The sequence below is a fragment of the Aotus nancymaae genome, unplaced genomic scaffold (genome assembly GCF_030222135.1).
Source record: "Aotus nancymaae isolate 86718 unplaced genomic scaffold, 86718_ANA_hifiasm-v0.15.2.pri h1tg000043l, whole genome shotgun sequence".
NCBI classification, from domain to species: Eukaryota; Metazoa; Chordata; class Mammalia; order Primates; family Aotidae; genus Aotus; species Aotus nancymaae.
The window spans coordinates 4,450,011-4,474,803 of NW_026988457.1; the positions used below are offsets into that span (position 1 = coordinate 4,450,011).

Consider the following 24,793-nt stretch of genomic DNA (forward strand, 5'->3'; position numbering starts at 1 on the left):
TTGCCCACTCATTGATTGATGGACACTTGTGTTGGTTCCATGATTTCGCAATTGTGAATTTTGCTACTGTAGCATGTATATGCAAGTGTCTTTTTCATATGATGTCTTCTTTTTCTCTGGGTAGATACCCTGCAGTGGGATTGCTGGATCAAATGGTAATTCAACTTTTAGTTTTTAAAGGAATCTCGACACTGTGTTCCATAGTGGTATCCTAGTTTACATTCTCACCAGCAGTGTAGAAATGTTCTTTGATCACTGCATTCATGCCAACATCTACTGTTTTTTGATTTTTTGATTATGACCATTCTTATCATAGGTGTAAAGAGTAAGGTGGTATCACATTGTGGTTTTGATTTGCATTTCCCTGATCATTAGTGATGTTAAGCATTTTTTCATATGTTCATTGGCCATTTGTATATCTTCTTTTGAGAATATTCATGTCCTTAGCCCATTTTTGATGGGATTGTTTGTTTTTTTCTTACTGATTTGTTTCAGTTTCTGCTTGGTTTGGGTTTCTCCTACTTGTTCAATTCTGCTGCTGAGACTTTCCAGAGCATTTTCCATTTCTGTAAGTGTATCCAATGTATCCTGAAGTTTTGATTGCTTTTATTTATGCTATCTATTTCCCTGAATATTTCTCCCTTCACTTCTTGCATCATTTTTTGGATGTGCTTGCATTGGGTTTCACCTTTCTCTTGTGCCTCCCTGATTAGCTTAATAACCAACCTCCTGAATTCTTTTTCAGGTAAATCAGGGATTTCTTCTTGGTTTGGATCCATTGGTAGTAGAGTAGTATGATTTTTGGGGGGTGTTAAAGAGCCTTGTTTTGTCATATTACCAGTTGGTTTTCTCATTTGGGTAGACTGGTTCCTTCTCATTAGAGAAGGTTCTGTCAGAGGGAAGCTCTAGGGCTGAAGGCTGTTGTTCAGATTCTTTTGTCTCATGGGTGTTCTCTTGATGTAGTACTCTCTCCCTTTCCCTGCAGATTGGCTTCCTGTGAGCCAAGCTACAGTGATTTTATCTCTTTTCTGGGTCTAGCTACCCAGCAAGTCTACCTGTCTCCAAGCTGGTACTGGGGGTTGTCTGCATGGAGTCCTGTGATGTGAACCATCTATGGGTTTCCCAGCTGTAGATACCAGCACCTGTTTTGGTGGGGGTAGCAGGAGGGTGAAATTGACTTTGTGAGGGTTCTTAGCTTTGGTGGTTTAATGCTCTATTTCTGTACTGGTTGGCCTCCTGCTGGGAGGTGGTGCTTTCCTGAGAGCATAAGCTGTGATAGTATAGAGAGGAACCATTGGTGGGCGGGGCCCTAGAACTCCCAAGATTATATGCCCTTTCTCTTCAACTACCAGGGTGGTTAGGGAAGGCTCATCAGGTGGAGGCAGGGCTAGGCATGTCTGAGCTCAGATTCTCCTTTAGGTGGGTCTTGCTGTGATTGCTGTGGGGGATGGGGGTGTTGTTCCCACATCAATGGAGTTGTGAACCTAGGAGGATTATGGCTGCCTCTGCAGAGTCATGGAAGTTATCAAGGAAGTGGGGGAAAGCTGGTGGTCATGAGCCTAACCTAGCTCCCACATAAACCAAAGGGCTGGTCTCACTCCCACAGTGCCCACACTAAGAGCCTCAAGTATGTTTCCAGGCAGTGGGTGAGCAGGGCTTGAGAACTTGTCCTAGGCTACCCTAGATGTGAAAGAAAAGGGGTTGGTTCTTCCTCCCCCTGTGGAGTCTGCACACCAGTTTCATGCCTTCCCTTGAGTTCTAGCTAGGAGGGTTCGCATCCAGTTTAAATTGTTACAAACTTTAGCTGGAGATGTCCTTCTCCCTGTGGCATTTTTCTCTCTGCTCCTCTGGCCACCCTTTCAAAGGATCCCTGTGGTGCCAGGCAGGAATGGCCTGCTTGGGGATCCGGCGAGCTCCCAAGGTCTTTTCTGCTGCTACTTCTACCCCTGTATTTCATTCGGCTCTCTAGACTAACACTCAGCTCCAGGTATGGTCAAAAACTTCTCCTACAGACAGACCTTCAGTTTCCCCAGTCAGAATGTGTGTTCGGGAGAGGATGATCTTTTTTTTTTTTTAATTATTTATTTTTATTGCATTTTAGGTTTTGGGGTACATGTGAAGAACACGCAAGATTGTTGCATAGGTCCATACGTGGCAGTGTGATTTGCTGCCTTCCTCCCCTTCAACTATATGTGGCATTTCTCCCCATGCTATCTCTCCCCAACTCTTCACCCCATGCTGTCCCTCCCCTATTTCCCCCCAACAGACCCCAGTGTATAGTGCTCCCCTCCCTGTGTCCATGTGTTCTCACTGTTCAACACCCGCCTATGAGTGAGAACATGTGGTGTTTGATTTTGTGTTCTTGTGTCAATTTGCTGAGAATGATAGTTTCCAGGTGCATCCATGTCCCTACAAAGGACGCGAACTCATCGTTTTTGATGGCTGCATAATATTCCATGGTGTATATGTACCACATTTTCCCTGTCCAGTCTATCATCGATGGGCATTTGGGTTGGTTCCAGGTCTTTGCTATTGTAAACTGTGCTGCAATGAACATTCGTGTGCATGTGTCCCTATAGTAGAATGATTTATCATCCTTTGGCTATATACCCAGTAATGGAATTGCTGGGTCAAATGGAATTTCTATTTCTAGGTCCTTGAGGAATTGCCACACTGTCTTCCACAATGGTTGAACTAATTTACACTCCCACCAACACCAGCATCTGTTGTCTCCAGATTTTTTAATGATCGCTATTCTAACTGCATTTGCTGAGGAGTGATTTACTTCCAATTATGTGGTCAATTTTAGAGTAGGTGTGATGTGGTGCTGAGAAGAATGTATATTCTGTGGATTTGGGGTGGAGAGTTCTGTAAATGTCTATTAGGTTTGCTTGGTCTAGGTCTGAGTTCAAGTCCTGGATATCCTTGTTAATTTTCTGTCTCATTGATCTGTCTAATATTGACAATGGTATGTTAAAGTCTCCCACTATTATTGTGTGGGAGTCTAAGTCTCTTTGTAAGTCATTAAGAACTTGCCTTATGTATCTGGGTGCTCCTATATTAGGTGCATATATATTTAGGATCATTAGCTCTTCTTGTTGCATTGATCCTTTTATCATTATGTAATGTCCTTCTTTGTCTCTTTTGATCTTTGTTGCTTTAAAGTCTATTTTATCAGAGATGAGAATTGCAACTCCTGCTTTTTTTTGCTCTCCATTTGCTTGGTAAATCTTCCTCCATCCCTTTATTTTGAGCCTTTGTGTATCCTTGCATGCAAGATGGGTTTCCTGGATACAGCACACTGATGGGTTTTGGCTTTTTATCTAATTTGCCAGTCTGTGTCTTTTGATTGGGGCATTTAGTCCATTTACGTTTAGGGTTAATATTGTTATGTGTGAATTTGATACTGCCATTTTGATGCTAGCCAGCTGTTTTGCCCGTTAGTTGATGCAGATTCTTCATTGTGTTGATGCTCTTTACCATTTGGTGTGTTTTTGGAGTGGCTGGTACTGGTTGTTCTTTTCTATGTGTAGTGCCTCTTTCAGGAGCTCTTGTAAAGCAGGTCTGGTGGTGATGAAATCTGTGAGTACTTGCTTGTTCACAAAGGATTTTATTTTTCCTTCACTTATGAAGCTTAGTTTGGCTGGATATGAAATTCTGGGTTGAAAGTTCTTTTCTTTAAGGATGTTGAATATCGGCCCCCACTCTCTTCTGGCTTGTAGGGTTTCTGCTGAGAGATCTGCTATGAGTCTGATGGGCTTCCCTTTGTGGGTAACCCGACCTTTCTCTCTGGCTGCCCTTAGCATTTTCTCCTTCATTTCAACCCTGGTGAATCTGACGATTATGTGCCTTGAGGTTGCTCTTCTTGAGGAATATCTTTGTGATGTTCTCTGTATTTCCTGGACTTGAATATTGGCCTGCCTTGCTAGGTTGGGGAAGTTTTCCTGGATAATATCCTGAAGAGTATTTTCCAGCTTGGATTCATTCTCTTCATCACATTCAGGTACACCTATCAAACGTAGATTAGGTCTTTTCACATAGTCCCATATTTCTTGTTGACTTTGTTCATTCCTTTTTACCCTGTTTTCTCTAATCTTGCCTTCTCATTTTATTTCATTGAGTTGATCTTCGACCTCTGATATCCTTTCTTCTGCTTGGTCAATTCGGCTGTTGAAACTTGTGCATGCTTCGCGAAGTTCTCGTGTTGTGTTTTTCAGCTCCATCAGTTCACTTATATTCCTCTCTAAGTTGTCCATTCTCGTTAGCATTTCGTCAAGTCTTTTTTCAAGGTTCTTAGTTTCTTTGCATTGGGTTAGAACATGTTCTTTTAGCTCACAGAAGTTTCTTATTACCCACTTTCTGAAGGCTGATTCTGTCATTTCATCACACTCATTCTCCATCCAGTCTTGTTCCCTTGCTAGTGAGGAGTTGTGATCCCTTGTAGGAGGAGAGGTGTTCTGGTTTCGGGTGTTTTCATCCTTTTTGCGCTGGTTTCTTCCCATCTTTGTGGATTTATCCACCTGTCGACTTTGTGGTTGTTGACTTTCTGATTGGGTCTCTGAGTAGACATCCTGTTTGTTGATGATGAAGTTATTTCTGTTACTTAGTTTTCCTTTTAACTGTCTGGCCTCTCTGCTGTAGGACTGCTGAGGTCCACTCCAGGCCCTGCTTACCTGGGGATCACTTGCAGCAGCTGCCGAACAGTAAAGGTTGCTACCAGTTTCTTCTGCTTTGTCCCAGAAGGATACCTGCCAAATGTCAGTCTGAGCTCTCCTTTATGAGATGACTCTTTGGATATACAGGGGTCAGGGAGCTGCTTGAGGAAACAGTCTGTCCTTTATAGTAGCTCAAGTGCTGAGCTGTGAGCTCCATTGTTCATTCAGAGCTGCTGGGCAGGTAAGTTTAAGTCTGCAGCAGCAGAACTCATAAACCCCTTTTTTTTCCCAGGTGTTCTGTCCCAGGGAGTTAGGGCTTTATGAGTTTCCGCTGTGCTGCTGCCTTTTTTTTTTTTCTTCAGGGCTGCCCTGCCCACAAGGAGGCAGCCTAGTCACTCTCAGCCTGCAGAGGCTTCGCTGAGCTGCTGTGGGCTCCGCCCAGCTGCCGTGTGAACTTCCCTGCAGTACTGTTTCTATGGGTATAGTTAGATCTGCCTCGGCAATGGTGACCCGCCTCTGTAATGACGGACTCTCTCTGTAATGGCGGGTTTCCTCGGCAATGGCAGGCTGCCTCAGCAATGGCAGACTGCCTCCGTAGTTGTGGAGTGCCTCGGTAATGGCAGACGCCCCTCCCCCACAGAGCTGGACCGTCCCAGGTTCAGCTTGCTTGCTGTGAAATTCTTAACCCAGAGCGTTTCCAATTGCTGTTTTTTTGTTTTTGTTTTTGTTTTTGTGGGGGTGGGACCAGCCGGGCCTGATCACCTGGCTCCCTGCCTCAGAGCCTTTTGTTTTATAGTTGAACGGTCGGCTCTCTCCCAGGTGTCCTGGTCGCCTGTTGAATAGGCGCCGGGATCTGTGTGATTTCTCGTGCGGCGACCCACTGCACCGGCTGAAACCGCGGCTCTGAGATTCGTGGTGCTATTTTGCCCAGGAATCTCCTGGCCTGGCTCCCTGTTTCAGCTCCCCTTGCTGGCTAAGTAGAGACACAGTCCCGTTTACTCTACACTGGGAACCACTGCGCCGGGGCGCCGGCAAAACAGCTGTGCTGGCCAAAACAGCCACGCTGGCAACCCGTGGGGCTCCTCCGCCTGGGAATCTCCTGGTCTGTGGGCAATAAAAATCCGTCTGGAAATGCGGCGTCCACTCACCCTCTGTGCTTTCACTGGGAGCTGCAATCTTGAGCTGCTCCTAACTGGCTATCTTGGATCTTCCTCTGGATTTGAATTTCTTTTTCATCAGTGTATTAAATCAATTACCCTATGGAGCTTATCTGCAATAATAATATTATAATTTTTAAAAATGTGTAGCTACTATTTTGCTTTTTAATATTACATTTAGCCTTAAGAACTTTCTCAACCCTAATCAGATGCTATATGAAAGGAATACTGGGAGCAAAATTGGCATTAATAAAATATGCTGGAAATGCAATACATTTCACACCTGCATTTTGTCTGTTGTGAATCATTTGTCATTTCCTCACAATGTCTGTCCAACATTTCCCTGTAAGCATGAATACAATGTTTCTGTGTTTTGTTGGATTTTGGAAGAGGTAGGGAAGAGGTAATTGCAAAAATAATTTCGTTTTAAAAACAAGGAAATGGTTTCTGTTGTTCCAGTATGGACATTTTTCCAAGTGTCTCAGTCATTGTATTTTCTGCTCTTATGTGAGACTGTCATCATCATGTGTCACATAAGGTCACCAATTTACATAATATGTGATGAAATTCAGAAGAAGAAAAAACTGAATTTATATCCCCTAAATGTCACTGACTTTATATTGGCTCTGAAGTTCCCTGATAGATCCAGTCTTCTCTGTATAGGAAAAAGTAAGCTAGGATCTTACCTATCCTTAGGTAACAAGGAAAGAACTGCACACTATTTGGGGACCTGAATCCTAATCCCAGCTCTGCTACTCAACTAGCTATGCAATGATAGACATGGAATTTCAGGTTTCTTTCAGTTCTATCATTGTCAGTTTTGGGTCTTTTATTTAATTGACACAAAACCAACTTAACACCACAGAGATATGAGTATGTTATACATTCTACCAAGATTCTCAGATATATTAAATAAAAAATAAATAATATGCAATATGGTTGGCATTTTTCTAATATAACTTATAAAGAACCAAAAACCTGCTATTGTTTGGGGGACTTGCTAATTTCCCCTTAACAGGACAGGTAGTATTTTTTATGTATTAGGCTTGACAACCCAAAAAGTATTATCATTGGGGAAAGCCAATGCCTAGCACTGGAATTCTTTTTTCTTTTTTTTTTTGTTACATAGTTTGTTCTTTTGTTAAAGACATTGTACAAAGTCTGGGTGTGGTGGCTCATGCCTGTAATCCTAGCACTTTGAGAGGCTGAGGCAGAAGGATTGCTTGAGTCCAGGAGTTCGAGACCAGCCTGGGCAACAGAGCAAGCCCCATCTCTACAAAAAACATTTTAAAAATCATCTGGGTATGGTGACACACACCTGTGGTACAAGCTACTTGAGGGGCTGAGGTGGGCTGATTGCTTGAGCCCACGAGTTCTAGGCTACAGTGAGTCATGTTTGTGCCACTGCACTCCAGCCTGAGTGACAGAGCAAGACCCTGTCTCAAAAACAAAAACATTGTTCACTAGAAGTTCAGGGGGGTAAAAGTGTTCTTATTTTGGCACTGACACAGGCACAGTGAATCATATTCTTCTTACTTTTTTTTTTTTTTCCTTAGGTAGTATAGGAGAAGCAGTCATCTTTAGGAAGCAATCTAGATTATGGAAGGATTGTGAACTTTGGAGTCAGACCCATCCTTACTCATTCGCTTACTAGTTGGCATGGCCTTAAGCGAGTCATTTAACCTCTCTTAACCTCAGCTTGTTCATCTGGTGATGAGGATTAATGAGTGATATATATATATATATATATATGTAAGCGCTAGGACAGAATTAGGCTCAGTTGAGACACCTCACCAGACATGCCGTCAGAGGAAGAGAGGTTCCATTCTGTATTTACTACTTTACTCTTCAGAGGCTCAAATGCACAATTCTTGTGCTCTGTCTCAAGGAGCTCTGATCCTGAGAAGCAGAAAAGAGTTACGCCTCTTGACCTTTTTCATCTTGTCCACATTGAAGTAATCTCTTTTCACTGATCTGACAAACAAGCAAGGAAGACTTAGACTTTGATTGGCACTAATCACAAGCAAAAAGAAAAGCAGTGTTGATCAAAAAGATTATACAGGCTTAGCATCCCAAATACAAAAATCCAAAATGTTCTAAAATCTGAAACTTTTTGAGTGCCAACATGACACTCAGAGGAAATGCTCATTGGAGCAACTCAAGGGATTACATATCTGCAAATATTTCAAGTCCAAAAAAAATCCAAAACTGGAAACTCTATTGGTCCCAAGCATTTCAGAGAAGGATACTCACCCTGCACAAGCATCCACACACTGGGAAATGGCATTTTAGGAAGAAACGTCCGCACTGAATCATTACTTAGTTGATTTAACATAAATATTCATTCTGCTCCCCTCCCCCATTACCCTAAGGACCCATTCTCGTGATATTTTTATAAAGATTTAAAAGTAGAGGTTTTTTTCCATTAATAATCCTGTATTATATTCTTGAAAATTGCTGAAAGTAGATTTTAAGTATTTTCACCACCAAAAAAATATGTCAGGCAATGCATGTTAATTAGCCCAATTTAGCCATTTCACAGTATACACATATTTCAGAACATGTTGTAGACAGTGAAGATACACAATTTTTATGTTAAGTATAAAAAAATCAGTTAATGTAATTGAAATGTAAAAAAAGAAGCTTCCCCTCCCCCCAAAATACTTTTATCATATATAAGTTGAACTTGACCTTTACAAATGGTCACTATTTTGCCTTGCAGAATATTCAGAAAAGGTTCTGCTTCCTAACCTGTGATGCAGCCAGTTACCTTGGAGATAACCTCCGGGGAATCGGATCCAAATTTGTCAGCTCTTCCCAGATGCTCACCTCCTGCTCTGAATGCCCTACACTTTTTGTGGATGCAGAGACTGTGAGTATCCCAGCGCTGCTCTGACAGCAAAGGGCCTGCGCAACTTACAGTGCAGAACTTCAGGTAGCAGGTTTGCGCTGTGGTTTGTTTTAATGATACCTTCAGTGTTGTGAGTAGCGCTGTATTGTGATATGACTCCCAAAGGCCTCCAGGTCTACAGCGTAATTACTGTACATGGCCAGTCCAGGCCAAGGCAGAGCCATTTCACAGAATTAGGAGAAAAATCCACCTCTGTGCTCCCTCTGCATCCGTGGCACTGCTCTCTGATGACTCTGACTTTCATAGCTGTGCATATATGGTCAGATAACCTCCTGGAGCTGATATAGCCAGCGCCCATAATGCCAGGTTGCCCAGTCAAATGGGTCTTCAGAGGCAACATGTCATCAGTTTCCCCACCCCTAAGTCTCTAACAGAGCTACTGCCCTCTGGATTTACCCAGCTCAGACTGCAAAAGATGAGTTTAAAGAATAATCAAAACAGTCTCTGACTGATGGCAAATCGTGGCTTTATGCATGTAACTCTTAGGGACTGACGAGCTCCTGGAGGGTGGGAGTTGTATGATACCTTTCTTTCTATCGCTCGTCATATGACAGAATCACCACATGCTCAGTAACTACTGAGGTTTAGAACCAGTGTGGATGTGCTTTGATTTTAAAAGTCTCTGAAGAGTCAGTCCTACCAGACTGACTGGTGGCTGTCTTGTAGCAAAGAATACAATATGAAAAGTCATTCTGTCTTAAATGACTTAAGGTATAGATTAAGTACAAAATCAGTTTGAAAGTCTTTTTGGAGGTTTGTCCTCACACTGCTTGGAGTATTATTGGGTGATGACAGTAGAAGTCATGTATAAAATGGAAACCGTATCTTAATGTGGGCTTCTGTGGAATACTTGGTATGTCTTATCTGCCATCTGCCTATACTAATATGGGAAAGAATGGATATGTTCATAGGAGGCTTGCATTATCAAGCTAGGATTCCATTGCAATTGTAGCTGATAGTTTAGCAAAATTCCAGATTTCACAGCTTGTTAAAATGGATGACACTACCCCCCTTTAACATTACTTCCAAATATACTTTTTTCTATCTGTGTAGCCATGCCTTTGTGTTGCTGTCTCTCTTGTTGTTTTAATACCAATGATTTTCCTGTCTTTAGCTCCTTTCATGTGGACTTCTGGACAAGCTCAAGTTCAGTGTATTAGAACTGCAAGAATATTTGGATACCTACAACAACAGAAAAGAGGCCACACTCTCAGTAAGCTTTTGCATTTCTATGCATGTGCAGTCAGTTAAAATTGAATGAACCCAACCACTCTGAGTTCTTGGGAGGTGTTGTGATTAACTCTAAGACACTCTCTTTAGGGAGTAGAAGACAGACTTCACCTTTTCCCTTGTTAAGGATTACAATTCCAATCTAATGATGGCAGAACTATATACGATATTAGTTATATTAAAAAATGGTATCTCCAAAAGAGAAATTTTTCAGCATTCACTTTTAGCCCTACCAAGAAATTGGAAAGAAACAGGTATCTGCTTGATACGTTACTTACCAGTGTTCTGACTTTCCTCAGAGATTTGAAATTGGTGATTACTTCCTTCCAGTGTCAGCCTCATCCAAAACTGGTTGTGGTGGATCTCCACTCTGTTCTCTTGGCCACTCTTGGAGGCTGTGTCTGCCAGTCCCCAGGGCTTCTCTTCACCTCAGCTTTTGCTTTTTAATTTTTTCTTCCTTAATAAATCTAGATTGTAAAATGTTAGAGACAGAAGTGATCTAAAACCATCCATGCAAGCCCCCTGTTTTCTGACAGATCCACAGTTGGAGGCCCGGAGAACTCAGTGGTTCAATAATAGGAAAAATTGCATGTAGTATGCATTGAGCACTTCCTATAGTATACCAGACACTATAGAAAAAGCATGGGTTTTGAAGTCAGATTGACTTGAGTTTAAATCACACCTCAGTTATTTAAGAGTTAGGGACTTTGGATAAGTGATTTGCCATCTCTCATCTCAGATGCATCATCTGTAAGTCCTTGGTAATAATAACTGATTTGTAGGATTGTTATCAAGATATAACAATTATAATAGTCATGGCAGATATCATTTCCTGAGTCCTTTTTATACATCCAACAACCTGCTAAGAGTTAACTCTTTTAAATTATATTATTTAATGCTCATAACTACCCCAAGAGTTGCTATTATTACCCTCATTAGCTAGCTAGGAACTGGAAGAGGGGGACTGAAACCCAGAGCTGTGGGATTCAAAGGCCCAGGCTCTTAACTACAACATGATATTGCCTTGAAAACAGAAATAATGTCTATAAACTGACCAGCACAATGCCACATAGATAGAAGATATTCATTGTAAAGTTACTGATTTGGGGTTTATTGCTATTGCTGTTATTGATGTTATCTTGACCTGCCCAAGAGCAAGAGTTCTAACTTTCAACCGTAACAATTCTCTTTGTCTTCTGTTTCTGTGGCCTTTTACCTGTCACTGTTTTCAGCTTCTCAGTCATCAGCCAGTAAAAGTAATCTTTTCATTCTGGTGGGTGAACTAATCTAGCTTTTAATGTCAAGTGTGAACGTGGGTTCTTCAATGCTCATTGTTTTCTGCTCAAAGGTTCCCTTTCACACCTGTGTTAGTTACTATCCCAGATGTTTGAGACTGGCAGGATCTCTCAGTAGCTGAGCTGTTACCATAATAGCCTTTCTTATACTGAAGGAGATCTGCCCCATAGCAGATGCAGCCACAGCAGCATAACAGAAGTAAGTGTGCCCAAGTCAAGTCATGTTGACCTGAATCACCCAGCCTGTGAGAAAGTGTTGGTCCTGTCTTCTAACCTTAATCATATGGAAGATTTTTAGCCATATGTATTCATCTATACATAAATTAAGAACAGTGTGGTGAAACCATTCCCTAGGGCAACATAGTATAATGTTGAAATTATATTTTTAGATGACCATCACTGAACCCATATGAACAGATACTTTTAATTTCCAGCAGTTCATCTTTAACCCCCAAATACGACCCTTTTCAAAAGTCATTACAGCACAATTTCATTTTACGATCATTAGAACCTTAATGAATTTTTTTCTAACAGAATTGATACTAAAAATGTTCTCAGAACATTGCTGAATTCACCTATGTCTGTCCCTCTCTTGCTGACAACAGTGGCTTGCAAATTGTAAGGCAACATTTGCGGGAGGATCAAGAGATGGAGTAATTACCTGTCAACCAGGAGACTCCGAAGAAAAGGTAATAAAAGCCTGTTAGAATGGGTCTCTTCTGTGCTCTAACACTGTGTGTTAGTTTTGGCCTACCCAAGAAGCCTCCAACTTGAGAAAAGAAGAGGCAGAATGAGTCACCCCATACATTCTGTAAGACAGAATGACATTCGAGCATGACTGTGTGTTGATGGGATTTGTGAGGGGGGTGGTTTCTTCGTTTTGGAAAAGTAGAGGTATAAAAATAACCTTTTTTTGCTGGACACTGTCTAACTATACTAACAGTTGCCTAATAAATTTATTCTTAATTCAGAATATAAAGCCAAATTTCATTAATTCTTCACTGAGTCACTTAGTTTCTTCAATGAAGCACGTTTCTCTCAACCTTTCAGCAGTCACTCTAAAACAGATTTTCTCATTTGGAATTGCTGCACGCCTCAGACCAGTGTGCCACACCGTAAAGGAAATTAAAGGACAGAGTAGGAATGGATGAAAGTCATTCATTCTGCAGTTAGGTATTGAGTGCCTCCTGTATGACCCCATGGAGGACACAATCATGAGCAACCGACATGGCCTTTCCCTTGTGGAGCTTCTGATCTTATCAGTGAGACAAACATTAATGAAACAGTCATACAGCCATTAACTGCAACAGGACCATTAAGAACAGGAGAGAACAGGAAGCTGAGAGATCACAGAGCAAGGCCACCGAATCCGATGGGGAGGACAGTTCTGGGAAGGAGTCTCCATGGAAGTAGCATCTTGGCAGATATCTAAAATATGAGATGGAGAGGAGTGGGCCTGTAGTCTGCATAAAGGCCCCAAGGCAGGGGTACCAGGCCTTTCCAAGAAACAAGGAGAGCCCATGTGGCTGACAGCACCGAAAGCCCCGTGGAGGAAAGGTTGAGAAGAGTCTGGACAAGTTGGCAGAAGCCAGCCCATGCAGGACTTGGGTATTTAACCTCAATAATAAGCAACTGAAAAGGGTTGACAGCAGGGATGATTAGATAAAGGCTCTCCCACTCTGTCTACCGTGGAAACAGCTCAAAGCAGCAAGAGTCGTTAAGGGAACTTAGGAGGCTGCTGCCCCATCTAGGGAGAGACAGTGTTACCTTGGAAGTATGTCATTACTACTGGAAGTGTTTTACATGGCACACCATCGGGAGGATCTGAAAACATCTTCCTGTGTTAGAAACCGTACTTTACTTACATAAAAAGAATCCAGTAAGGTCTGGTTTCTGGTCAGAGGTTTCGAGTAAAAATTTTCAACCAAACACCAGTGGTTCCACTTCAATTTGGTATTTGTTATTGAGCAAGTTTGCAGTCCTGAGAGTAACACTGTCCAGCATTGATTGAGTCACTTGGTGAGCTCCTTGATCAGTTTTAATGAAGAGACCAGAGATTGAAAAAGCAAACTATAAAGCTGAGAAATATCTAATGCGGGCATTGAAGTAGAGGTTGCATTTCCACATTGCTGCCCTTCTTGAAGACACACGTTTATATCTCACTTTATGGTTTACAGAGCACTTTCACACCCCTTAGACATTTGATCTCTCTGGAGGGAAGCAGGGCAGTTGCATTTGCCCATTCTATAGCTGAAGACACCACAGCTTGACTTATCGAAGGCTCCGTGGCTGAGAAGCGACAGGCGGAGATGTAGCCTGAACACAAAGTCTGTCAACATAGGCAAATAATAACTAGTTTGCTTACATTTTTTAACTTAAATGTTTAATGACTTATTTATATAATGTCTCTCATAAGCAAAGCAGAGTTGACTATGCAGTTCAAAAATCACAATAAATTCTACCATTTTCCTCAAACCCTATACATGCATCTGTGATGTGCTGTCTCCGATGATTTGTGACTTAGATTTTCACTGAATAACCTGTGTCATTAGCATATCCCAGAAGTAATACATTTTTAAAAGATAAAACATTACCTAGGTTTCAGATTTTATGGACACCCAGTAGCACTCATGGCTGTCATTCCAGCCCGGCCCTCCCTTGCTAAACTCTGCTGTTAAAATAAATTCGGTCCAGAGAACAGTTACCAGGTTAGGATTTACAATGAGCACAAACCTAATCAAGTTCATGGTATAGTTTGTATAGTAGTATGTAAAAAACAACTTGTTATCTGAAAACTTGCCCTCAATCACCAAATTCTTTTATATGCTCTATAACAGAACCTGAGACAGGAAAGTGCATTAATACATTGCAGATTTTTAAGAACAAGGGTTGAAACCAAATCTATTATTTATTTGTTTATAGCTTCCTGGTTAACCCAAAGGATAACCAGAAATTCCAGTTAACTTATCCTATTTCCCAAACATTCCAACTTTAAAATATGTATTTCTGTTGTGCTTGTGATTTATTTCTATTAAGTCGTTTTACTTGGTTTTAGTTGCTCCCTCTTCTCCTGGTTCTTCTTTATCTTCCTCAAACAAGTATTTCTCTTATTTTTGCTTATTGTTTTTACTCATTTCCTCTTCATGCACCTCTTTCTTTGCTTCTATTTTGTGGTACTTATTCCTCTCCATCTCTTCATGTGTTTTTACTAAACCCAAGAACTCAAAAAATATAGTTCATCTATTTATTCATTTGTTTATATGTGACAGCTCTGTTAGCATTACTATAAAGGTTTTGAGAGTACAGAAGTAGAAGGAAGAAACAAATGTTTTCAAGTACTGTATACATGTAATCTCATTTGATCCTTTACCACAATCTTTTTAAATAAGGGTTTTTCCATTTTGCAGCTAAGAAACCTGAAGCTGAGAGGCAAAGTCTAAAGGCCATATTCTTTCCATTTGTCCATACTCTTTAGCTTAATTTTGGAGGCAAAACATACACATGGGAAAATGCTCGAGAGTAATTTCCAGCATGTCTAATACAGCTGTAGGAATCTGCATGAATAAGGAGGGAGGATGCATAAAACACCCAAGAGGGATGAGAGTCAGATTGATTAGGAAAGGAATGATGGAAGGGCAAATTCTGAGTCTGGTGTTTCCAACTTTTTTTTGCAAAAACCAACCAAGCTTTGGCCCTATTGTCAGTATTAGCTCAGTGTTTCAGAATATTTCCAAATGGCTCATGGACACCCTGGTGACCAGAGAACTCAGGCAGATGCTGCCAGTCCTACATATGTAACAATTCTGGAGTCTGTGTGAAGGCAAATTATATGCCACTTAACAAAAGAGGTTGGCAGTCCTAGTAAGTCAGGCAAGGCGGGGAGATTTGTTTAAGTCATCTGGATACATGGTTACAGTCTCTGTTTTAATTGGTTAGTAGACTCTGGAAGTAGTCTGGCCACTGGGTGTGCAGCTCAAACCTCACACTTCCTAAGTCCACCTGCCTTGAGGCATAATGCACATCACACAAATCAGGCAGCCTCGGCTCCCATCACAGGTAACACTCAACAAGGCCGGAAATGCGCTGTGAGAGCAAACTGAGGGAAAGAAATCCTTACACACAAAAGGTGGGCCTTGAGGAGAAATCATGGTGCCATTCCACTTAAATATCAAGATCTTATATCTAGAGATGTGGAGGTATAATTTTGCTGATTAGAGCTACCATTTGGCCTTCACCCCAAAATAAAACCCAACAAATGTCTGGCCTCAGATCACTGCTTAGCTTACCTCCAAGTGATTCTCTCCAACACTCCTCTGTAATCAGGTTCTCTGTCTTCTGAAATGATTTGATGTTGCCAATCATTCTGTGCACACCCTTGCCTGAGGACAGGTAGAATGGGAATAAGTGAACTTATAACTTGCAGAATCTATGTCTGGATATAAATAGCAAAATGAATATACCAGTAAGTATTACTCATATCTGTTCTATTTCAGAGAAGTGTTTACTTCATGAAAGGATTAGTGCTTACTTGACTAAACCTAGCAAAGTAAATTCTTGAATAAAGATATCAGTCCGTCAGAGATGGTGACGGTGTACAGACAGGCATATGAAAGCCTCTCAACCTCCAAGCCCTCCCCAGTCTGGTCTGGTCTTTGCCAGTAGAAAATTTCTAGTCATTCTTAACAGGTGATTTAAGTGAGGATTGCTGTAGAATTGCTTGTGGAAGACAATATAGTTCTTTGCTGGGTGCTGAATATTTATTTTTCCAATTTTTCTTCTATTCTCAACATAAAGTTGCAGACATAAAAATAATGAAGAAAGTTTATGCACTGGTGGCTTGTGAACTATAACCAATTCACAGACCTGTTGTGTTAAGCTTGCACAATGTTAATTGACATGCATTTAAAAATTAAAAACTTTTGCACATACAGCCGGGCACGGTGGCTCACACTTGTAATCCCAGCACTTTGGGAGGCCGAGGCAGGTGGATCATGAGGTCATGAGTTTAAGACCAGCCTGGCCAACATGGTGAACTACCATCTCTACTAAAAATACAAAAATGTGGCAGGTACCTGTAATCCCAGCCACTCAGGAGGCTGAGGCAGGAGAATCACTTGAACCTGGGAGTTGGAGGTTGCAGTGAGCCAACATTGTGCCACCGCACTCCAGCCTGGGTGACATAGCAAGACTCCATCTCAAAAAAAAAAAAAAAAAAAAAGACTTTCACACATACACACTCAAAACAGAATTCCTGGTGCCTCTAAATAAGATCTAGCAACACTGGGCCTTCCTTCCTCCCTGGCAACAATGAGCTAGCACTAAATACAGACTACCCCATATGGACTCTCCACCATCCCTGCTGCCCAGTGAGTTCCTAACGCTGAAGGCAAGAGCCAGGTGCCAGTCATCATGATGCTTGGCCTGTTGTCTTTCTTATAACAGAAAAACATTTCTCTGTACCTACATCCCCAAAATGAAGAATAAAGCTAGATAGAAAGGGCTTGAGTTTCAAAAAGAAAACAAGAAAGAGTATTATTATTTGCATATGCAAGAAGCATCTCTGCATATAATATGCAAGCACCTGTATGCTGAACTCACTGTAGGATATGTTGGAAGAATATTCTCAGCACAGGTTCAAAACAACAAAATAAACCATGTTTCTAAGAAAATTATTTCCAATATTTTGGAAGTATGTTTTGAGGAAGGCTCTTTTTTAAAGACAGCCATTATTGGTAAGTGATTTGGGCTTCTTGTTGATAATAATACCAATTCTCCTAGAATAAGGTGCAGCATACACTAAATAGGACATAAGGCTGGGCACGGTGGCTCACCCTGTAATCCTAGCACTTTGGGAGGCCAAGGTAGGCAGATCATAGGTCAAGAGTTCAAGACCAGCCTGGCCAACGTGGTGAAACTCTGTCTCTACTAAAAATATAAAAATTGGCATGGTAGTGTGTGCCTGTAATCCTAGCTACTTGGGAGGCTGAAGCAGGATAATTACTTGAACCGGGACCTGGGAGACAGGGGTCGCAGTGAGCTGAGATCGTGCCACCAGACTCCAGCCTAGCCTACAGAGCAAGACTCCATCTCAAAAAAAAAGAAAACAAAAAAAATAGGACATAAAACAAAGTATGTGATTTGCTTGTGTCACAAGATCGCTTCTCCTCATTTGCGGACACTGCTTTAGTAGTATTTTCTCAGCCTGCACCTATCAAAAGGAGAAATAAATCTCTTCATGGCTTAAAATTAGTATTTCCAACTGAGGATTTTGGTTTCCATCGACCTGTCCATCTCTTGTGGAATTCATTCTGGAGTGGCTACTAGTTGATGGTTTAAGTGAACATAAATGCAGGTCAGGGAGCAAAGTCTGTAGACCTCTCAGCTCTGGGTTCTGCAGGCAGTGGCTTTAGTCTACCTATAGGTAATTAACACAGTCCATCATCCCAGTTCTGCAGAGGTGGCCCCAGAAAAACTGGAAATGTTTCCACATCATGTAGTGTTGATTTTAGTTAATGCATTCATAATTCAACAGATAGTTCTGAGCACTACTTAAACATTTGACTCTTTGAACTCAAGGACAATAATTTACATTTGGCCTTCCTACATTTCATCTTATTATATTCAAATCATCATTCTAACTGTTAGGGTCTTTTCAGACGCTCACTTTCTCAGTTATGTATTTTCTTTTTTTTTTTTCTTCTTTTTTTTTTGAGACGGAGTTACGTATTTTCTATCTACCTGATCTATGAATGGGAAGCCTTCAACCTCTGTTCTTATACAAATTGAACACGTTAAATGTTGAACAAGACAAGACTTTTCTCCAGTTAAGTTACAATCTATTAAATATCATCCTTCAGATAGAGTCAGTCTTTCTTCTGTAAGCCATATTCTTTCTCACATTGGCTAAAGAAATGTCTGCTGAAGACAGCTTACATATTTCTTGAAAAAAGTAAATACCTCAGAATGTATAATCTGCATCATAGGTGTATTTATCTTTCAAATCAAAGCTTTGAGAGATATTTATGACCAAGGTCCAGAAAACTACTTAACAAAGATGATGCAATAGCCATCAATGTGCCAGACCCAAGCATTATTAGCAACAAGTGAGTACATATTATTCCCACCTGTTTAGGAGATTTCATCATTAGGCTAGGTTATTTAAATTTTATCTCATTAATTTAAACCCAGGACTTTCAGAGATTAAATTGATGAAAATAATAGCCACCGTAGTACACTGAGGTTCATCTTTTTTTTTTTTTCAGATTGGGGGTTTCTCCATGTTGGTCAGGCTGGTCTTGAAATCCCGACCTTAGGTGATCTGCCCGCCTCAGCCTAGTTCATCTTTTATCATATCAAAAATGTCTTAGGTTTTTAGTGACTGGTTATGTCATAAGCACAGAATCCACCTGAGAACAGAAGACAGAACCCAGATATGGCTATGCTACTGCCGATCAGCAGGAGTTCAATTATTCTGGGCTTTTAAGAGCTACGCATTCCTCAGTTGTTTATGATAAGTTCTTAATATCTTGGCTTATTGATCTTTGTTTTCCTCATTCTGAGAAAACATACCTCTAAATCCAATTTTGTAAATCAAGCCGTATCAGCAGAGCAGGAAGGGGGCTTGAAGAAAATCCTTGTGACTAAATAAAACAGGGACATTCCCACAACATGTTCAAAAGAACCTAAAGTCACCAAAATACAGATAAGTTTATAAGGACTTCTCAAGAGATTATTTTTAGAACATGGATACAGAAAAACATGAGCACGGGAGGGTGGGACAAGGGGAATTGTAATATTTTCCATAAAATGGCCCCATAGAAAGGCATTTTTCACTATCTTTTTGGAACTCTAAATGAAAACTAGGTCCAAGCCTGTGGCCTACGAAAAGATTCTGAGATAATAAATTTGAAAGCCTGAACTAGTCTACCTAAAAAGGAAAGTTTAGGAAAAATCCTGAGAACTGGTATTCGTCACAGTTGGCCATCTCCCAAGAAAAACACTATTTTGTGCCCTGAGAGCTGAGTGGGAGGAATTCATGGACAACGAAATTCCCTAGCACCAAGCTGGAATCGAAAAGTTTCCTCTGCCTTTATTGAACAGAAAAGAGTTTACTTAAACTGATTTGATGATCTCCTTGGATATAACCTTGTTTCGGAAAGCAATAAAAAGCCGTGTTCTTCACACAAGACCATGTAATTTACTCTCAGCACTTGCTTCATTCCACACTTCTGACAGGTAAATCCCATAGTAGCAAATGTTTACTCCCTAAACTGCATACTAAACGTTTCAATCATATTTGATGTTGCCCCAAAAGTCTTTGCACTGGAAATTCTCCATCTATGTAGACTTAAGACTGGCCCTGTGTGACTACCTTATATGACACTGTATTTCAGAACAGAAAGTTTGGTTTTAGAAACCTCTAGACATAAAGTTTTCTTGAGAATAGTAAATACCTGAAGCTCTGTAGTCTCTACATCACAGGCTTAAAGGTGTTTATCTTCCAAACTTTGAAAGAAATGTATAGCCAGGGTCCAAAAAACTACTTAGTAAACATAATATAATATGCATCAATGTGCCAACCCCACATGATAAGTAAGGAAAGAATAGACCCTTGGAGGATAGGGTAGGGCTTGTTGGTGATGGCAGTCCTTTAATTATATTTGTAGATACTAATAAATAATAAGTTGATAGTTTCATTTGTTCTTATGCACTGTACCTTATTTTCAAGTACAATACATTTAACTGATGATAACCCAAAGATTGTTTGAAAGAGCTTTAAAATAAGGGGCTTTTATTGGATTAGAAACTGTTAGGTCCTTAAGTATTTTGAAAATTCTGAACTAGATATGTTGATGCATAATTAGGAATAGTCAGTTTGATTCCTTAAAAAAGTACATTCTGTCAAGTTTTGCTTATCTCTTTCCACATACCCAAACTTTCTATAAACCAATTCCATGATATGGTGACATCAGAAAATGGTAGCTGCTATTGAACATGGCCTAGTTACAAATTTACATTATTTTAGACTAACCATTAGTTGTAGATTGCTTTTAGAAATTGTCTATCGGAGAAAAAAATATTATAAAAAGTAAAATGCAAGAAAATTACCCCTTATATCCCATACTTGTTTGAGGGTATACAACGTTTAGTCCTTTGAAATTAAAAAGTGTAGCAGTCCTATACTTTTTCTATAAAATATTCTCAATGTGCAAGGGAATCCAATTAAAGAAAATACCATGTAGATTGTTCATTATGTTCAGTGTTAATTGGAGGGTCATAGTTTAGTAGCTATGAAACTGAACATATTAAAGACTCCGCCTTAATTAACATAAAGCAATAGTATAATTTGTTTGGAGCTACAATTCTTAAAAAGACTAAGCTGGCTCCCTCTCAGTTTTACTGTGTCCACATATTATGCACATTTATACACTAAAATCTTCAAGCAATAAAAGTTTGGACTTTTGGTTTCTAAAACTGACTGACAGAATCTAAACTGACTAATCAGAGAACCTAAAAATGTAAACATTATGTTTTTTCAATGATATGTTCCCCATTAGAGCTTGTTTTTAACCGGAATGCTATGCATGTTGAGTGGGTACAACATTCGCAAGCATTTATCAAGTTTGGGTGAGCATTGCTAATACTGCTGACGGTTCTGCTCTTGGAAAAGGGCCGTGCTTTCTGTTGCATGCAGACACTGACCCTGTACTTTCTTTCCTTTCCTTTGTTTCCTGTGCCATGCTTGCTGTGTAGCAAATGGAATCTCTTGCAGTAAGTTAACTTTCTTTCATACTCTTTGTCCATTTAGGCATGGACCATAACAAACCTCATTTTTTACCGTTACTGTTATATCTCTTAGCATGTTTTCCCTTTCTCATTTTAATTTATTTTATTTGGTAGATTAAGACATGGCAGTTTATTAGTAGTGTTCTGGGCTGCTTTTGCCCCAAAGTAGAAACTTACATTGCTATGAATTCACATGTTATCAGTGAAATATTTTGTGTAATAACTATCATGATTTGGCACTTAGGAAAGTCAGGGTTTTCATAGCCAGGTTTCACCCTAAATTGTGAAGGTAATGTTGTTTTAAAGCAATACTTTTTTATTTATTTGCAAATCTCTAGCAGTTATCTTTTATACCAGATTTTTAAAGTTTAAAGACCACAAAATACAATGTTTTACTAAAACAACCAAACATCCAGTTTGAGTTAATTAGTCAGTGTAGCTGATTCTTTAATCTTAGGCTGGTTACCGTGTTGAGAGATCAAATAAATTTAGGCAGAATCGGTTTTCCCCTAAAGAGCGAAGAAGGGCTGGGAAGAGAAAGGAAACCATTCAGCATAGTCTTAGCATAAATTTAAGTAACTTTAGGATCAAAAGTCTGTTAATAATTTCAATAGAATATTCTTCCTAAAACCTAAATTCCTGTGATTTCTCTCCTTAAACTGACTTGGGAGAACAGGTTTAAGTCACCTCAGAAGCTCTCAATTCTGAGCTGCATTCTTTGTAGTCCTTGGTAAAAGAAAGGCCCTCTTTATCCTGCCCTATTTGAAAACTGAACAGTGAAGCATTTAGTTTAAACCACACATTTAACTCACTTTCACTGGTGACTGCTGGCCATGAAATTCTACGGAGTGAAGGCTGCTCCTTTTCCTTTCACAGAATCCCATCCGCTACCTGGGAGCAAACTCATTCTTGAAATAAAACAGGCAAAGTTTAGAGGGTACAGCTCAAAGACTAGTCTGATCACTGGCACTGGAATTATTTTTCCCTCATAGTATATATAAGCGGTATAATGAACACATTACAGGGTACAAGGTTCAGATGTACCCCTGAAACATTTTAAATTCCAAAGGTATCTGTGTGGCTCAAGGGCCATTTCATATTATTACTTTTTGATGTCCTTTCCACAGAAATTCTTGAATGTGTTCATAATTTCTCCTTTTTTCTAAGCATTTTTGGTCCCTTTTTATCTTTCTTTAATTCAACAAGTACTTATTGAGCACAGAGTAGACACATCATCAGTAAGCCTGATACAGGACTCTGGAGGACCATGTGACTGCAGACTCCAGGCCCAGGCGTCTACAGAATTTATAAGTTCAACACCTAGAACTGCTTGATGTTCTGCCTTTCAAATATACTCTAAATAAAAGGAAAATTTTAAAAAAATAATTTATAGCTTATAAAAGTGAACACAACCACTCAGCTATAATTGGTAGGTGTTTAATTGGTAAATTTAATAGAAATTTGGCTGTTCACTCAGTCCCTTTATAGGTGTTACTCTCTAATTAGTGATCCATTACACAGACTAAAATCAAAATTATACTGTGGATTTTTTACTGATATTTAATGATTGTATTTTGTTTTTCTGTTTTATTTGAAATAATAGCTGGTTATGTTTTCTTAAAAAAAAAAAAAGTTTGTCTCCATTGAGATTTCACTAGTTATATATGAATGATCCTTAATAACTGTTTCTTCCCATGCAATTTCTCTCTTTAGCAATTGGAACTGTGTCAGAGATTATATAAGTTACACTTCCAGCTGCTGTTGCTTTTTCAGTCCTACTGTAAGCTCATTGGCCAGGTGCATGAAGTTAGCTCCATGCCAGAGGTGAGTCCACACACTTCCCAACCCCACATCCTACCATGAAAATTACTTCTTTTGTCCTTCTCCCCTCCACCCCATTTATGACTGCCCAAGTGATTTTATTCCCACATAATTATGTTGCTCAAGCACAAGTCTGAAATAAATGTGTCTGGTATGTGTTTCTATTCTCATTTTTAAAAGCAGGGTCAGGAGTAGGTGTGGAAAGTGAGATGCCTCAAAATTTAAGAACACGTGTAGGAGAGAACCTTCCTGCAGGTTTTGTCTAGGTGCCTTGCTTGCCTCTCCCTGATCCTGGCCCTGGGACTGGGCATCCTTGTTTAAAATTTGTCCATGTGTGTGGGTTTTCTTCTTTACATTAGCTTTTCATACTTGCCCTTACCTTGAGGTAAGAGGGAAATGTCTATATGTTATGTTTCGTTCTCTTCAGTTTCCCTGCCCTGCTTAGCACCAGCATGTTTTAATATTTTAATATTTAAAATAAAATAAAACATATTACTGTTGAACCAAAATTTTCCTACAAATGAAGAAATACTACTGTACTGTAATCAGTGGAATAATAGTGGTGTGTACTGGATACTATAGAAGCACAGAGGACCAACGCCTCATTTGCTTAGAGGCAAGAAAGGTTGAAACTGAAGAGACTGCTGGAGAAAACCACACCTGAGTGGACTCTCAGAGAGTGAGTTGGAGTGAGGGAGGAACATTCCACTAAGTACAAACAGCATGGCCGTAAGCCTGATAGGAAGAAAGAGAAAGGAACTACAAGCAATTTAGTATTGCTAGAATAGAAGGTGTGCCAAAAAGGAGCTATAAGACAAGACAGAAGAGAGAGGGGTAAAGGTGAGATCATAAGACATGCTGCGCTGAAATACTCCTGTATTTCAGGTGGATCTCTGTGGCAGCTACGCAGAGGGTGGATCTGATGACAGCTAGACCAGAGACATGGAGACCAGAGATGAGGCAGCTGAAATAGTTCAAACAGAAAGAGAGAATTTGAACTGGGACAGAAGTGCTAGGTATGGAGAGGAGGAAGGAAATGTGAGACACAGGTCAAAAGATAATGGAAACTGATGGGGGGATGAAGGAGAGAGAAGAGTTGAGGAGAGGATGACAGGCTCCATCTTATATGAACCAGGTGACCAGTGGCGCCAAAGCTGAGACAGGGATATAAAAAGAAGGACTGAGGCAATGCTGTGTCCAGGCAGTCAAGCCTTCTGCCGGCTAGTCAATGGCTGAGGCTGCATAATGGACCAGGACCTGGCTTAAACGGTGACTGACCTCTTGCAGGTGGTTAGATGTGAGGTCAGGGGAGAGATCTGGACAAAAGGCACAAATTTGGTCATGAACAACTGAAGTTGATTAACCCATCCCAGTGATAGCAGAAAAGTGAGGATGAAGCCTGGGAAACCTCATCATCTAAGGGCAGAGGAGGAAGAGCCACAAGAGATGAATTACAACCATTTTACCATTTTTTTATTACTCAGTTTGAAAAAAGGAAAAAAGCTATACAACTTTATACTTTCAAATGCTTATTTCAAGGGAGTAGCCCTTCACAACCAGTTTTCCTCATATAAGTTGTCAGATAATAGGAATCAATTCTTCTCTCTTTTATTTGCCGCATGGTCAAGATAATTTTTTTTTTTTTCTTTGAGATGGAGTTTCACTCTTGTTGCCCAGGCTGGAGTGCAATGGTGCAGTCTCGGCTCACTGCAACCTTCTCCTCCTGGGTTAAAGCAATTCTTCTGCCTCAGCCTCCCAAGTAGCTGGGATTAAAGGCATGGCACACATGGCTAGTTTTGTATTTTTAGTAGAGATGGGGTTTCACCATCTTGGTCAGGCTGGTCTCAAACTCCTGACCTCAGGTGATCCACCTGCCTCAGCCCCACAATGTGCTGGGATTACAGCTGTGAGCTAGCCGGCCAGGATTCACCATTCTTG

At 40.3% G+C, this 24,793-nt stretch overlaps 1 protein-coding gene and 1 long non-coding RNA gene across 9 annotated transcripts in view; one reads left to right on the forward strand and one right to left on the reverse strand.

Annotated features, from left to right (window-relative positions):
• The window catches only part of LOC105726193 (uncharacterized), a 38,329-nt gene extending 22,664 nt beyond the window's left edge, over positions 1-15,665 (reverse strand). For both annotated transcript variants that reach the window (XR_001109461.3, XR_001109460.3), the window contains exons 1-2: positions 15,535-15,665; positions 10,232-10,420 (exon numbers count right to left, since the gene is read on the reverse strand). This is a non-coding gene — a long non-coding RNA (uncharacterized LOC105726193). The remainder of the gene's footprint in view (positions 1-10,231; positions 10,421-15,534) is intronic.
• The window catches only part of FRY (FRY microtubule binding protein), a 455,382-nt gene that overhangs the window by 423,224 nt on the left and 7,365 nt on the right, over positions 1-24,793 (forward strand). For 5 of the 7 annotated variants that reach the window (XM_064361739.1, XM_064361738.1, XM_012465518.3 and 2 more), the window contains 5 exons: positions 8,535-8,684; positions 9,838-9,936; positions 11,854-11,937; positions 21,002-21,019; positions 22,748-22,858. In XM_064361739.1, coding sequence (XP_064217809.1) covers positions 8,535-8,684; positions 9,838-9,936; positions 11,854-11,937; positions 21,002-21,019; positions 22,748-22,858 — 462 coding nt within the window. The remainder of the gene's footprint in view (positions 1-8,534; positions 8,685-9,837; positions 9,937-11,853; positions 11,938-21,001; positions 21,020-22,747; positions 22,859-24,793) is intronic. The other 2 variants (XM_064361735.1, XM_012465523.2) reach the window with 1 other exon arrangement.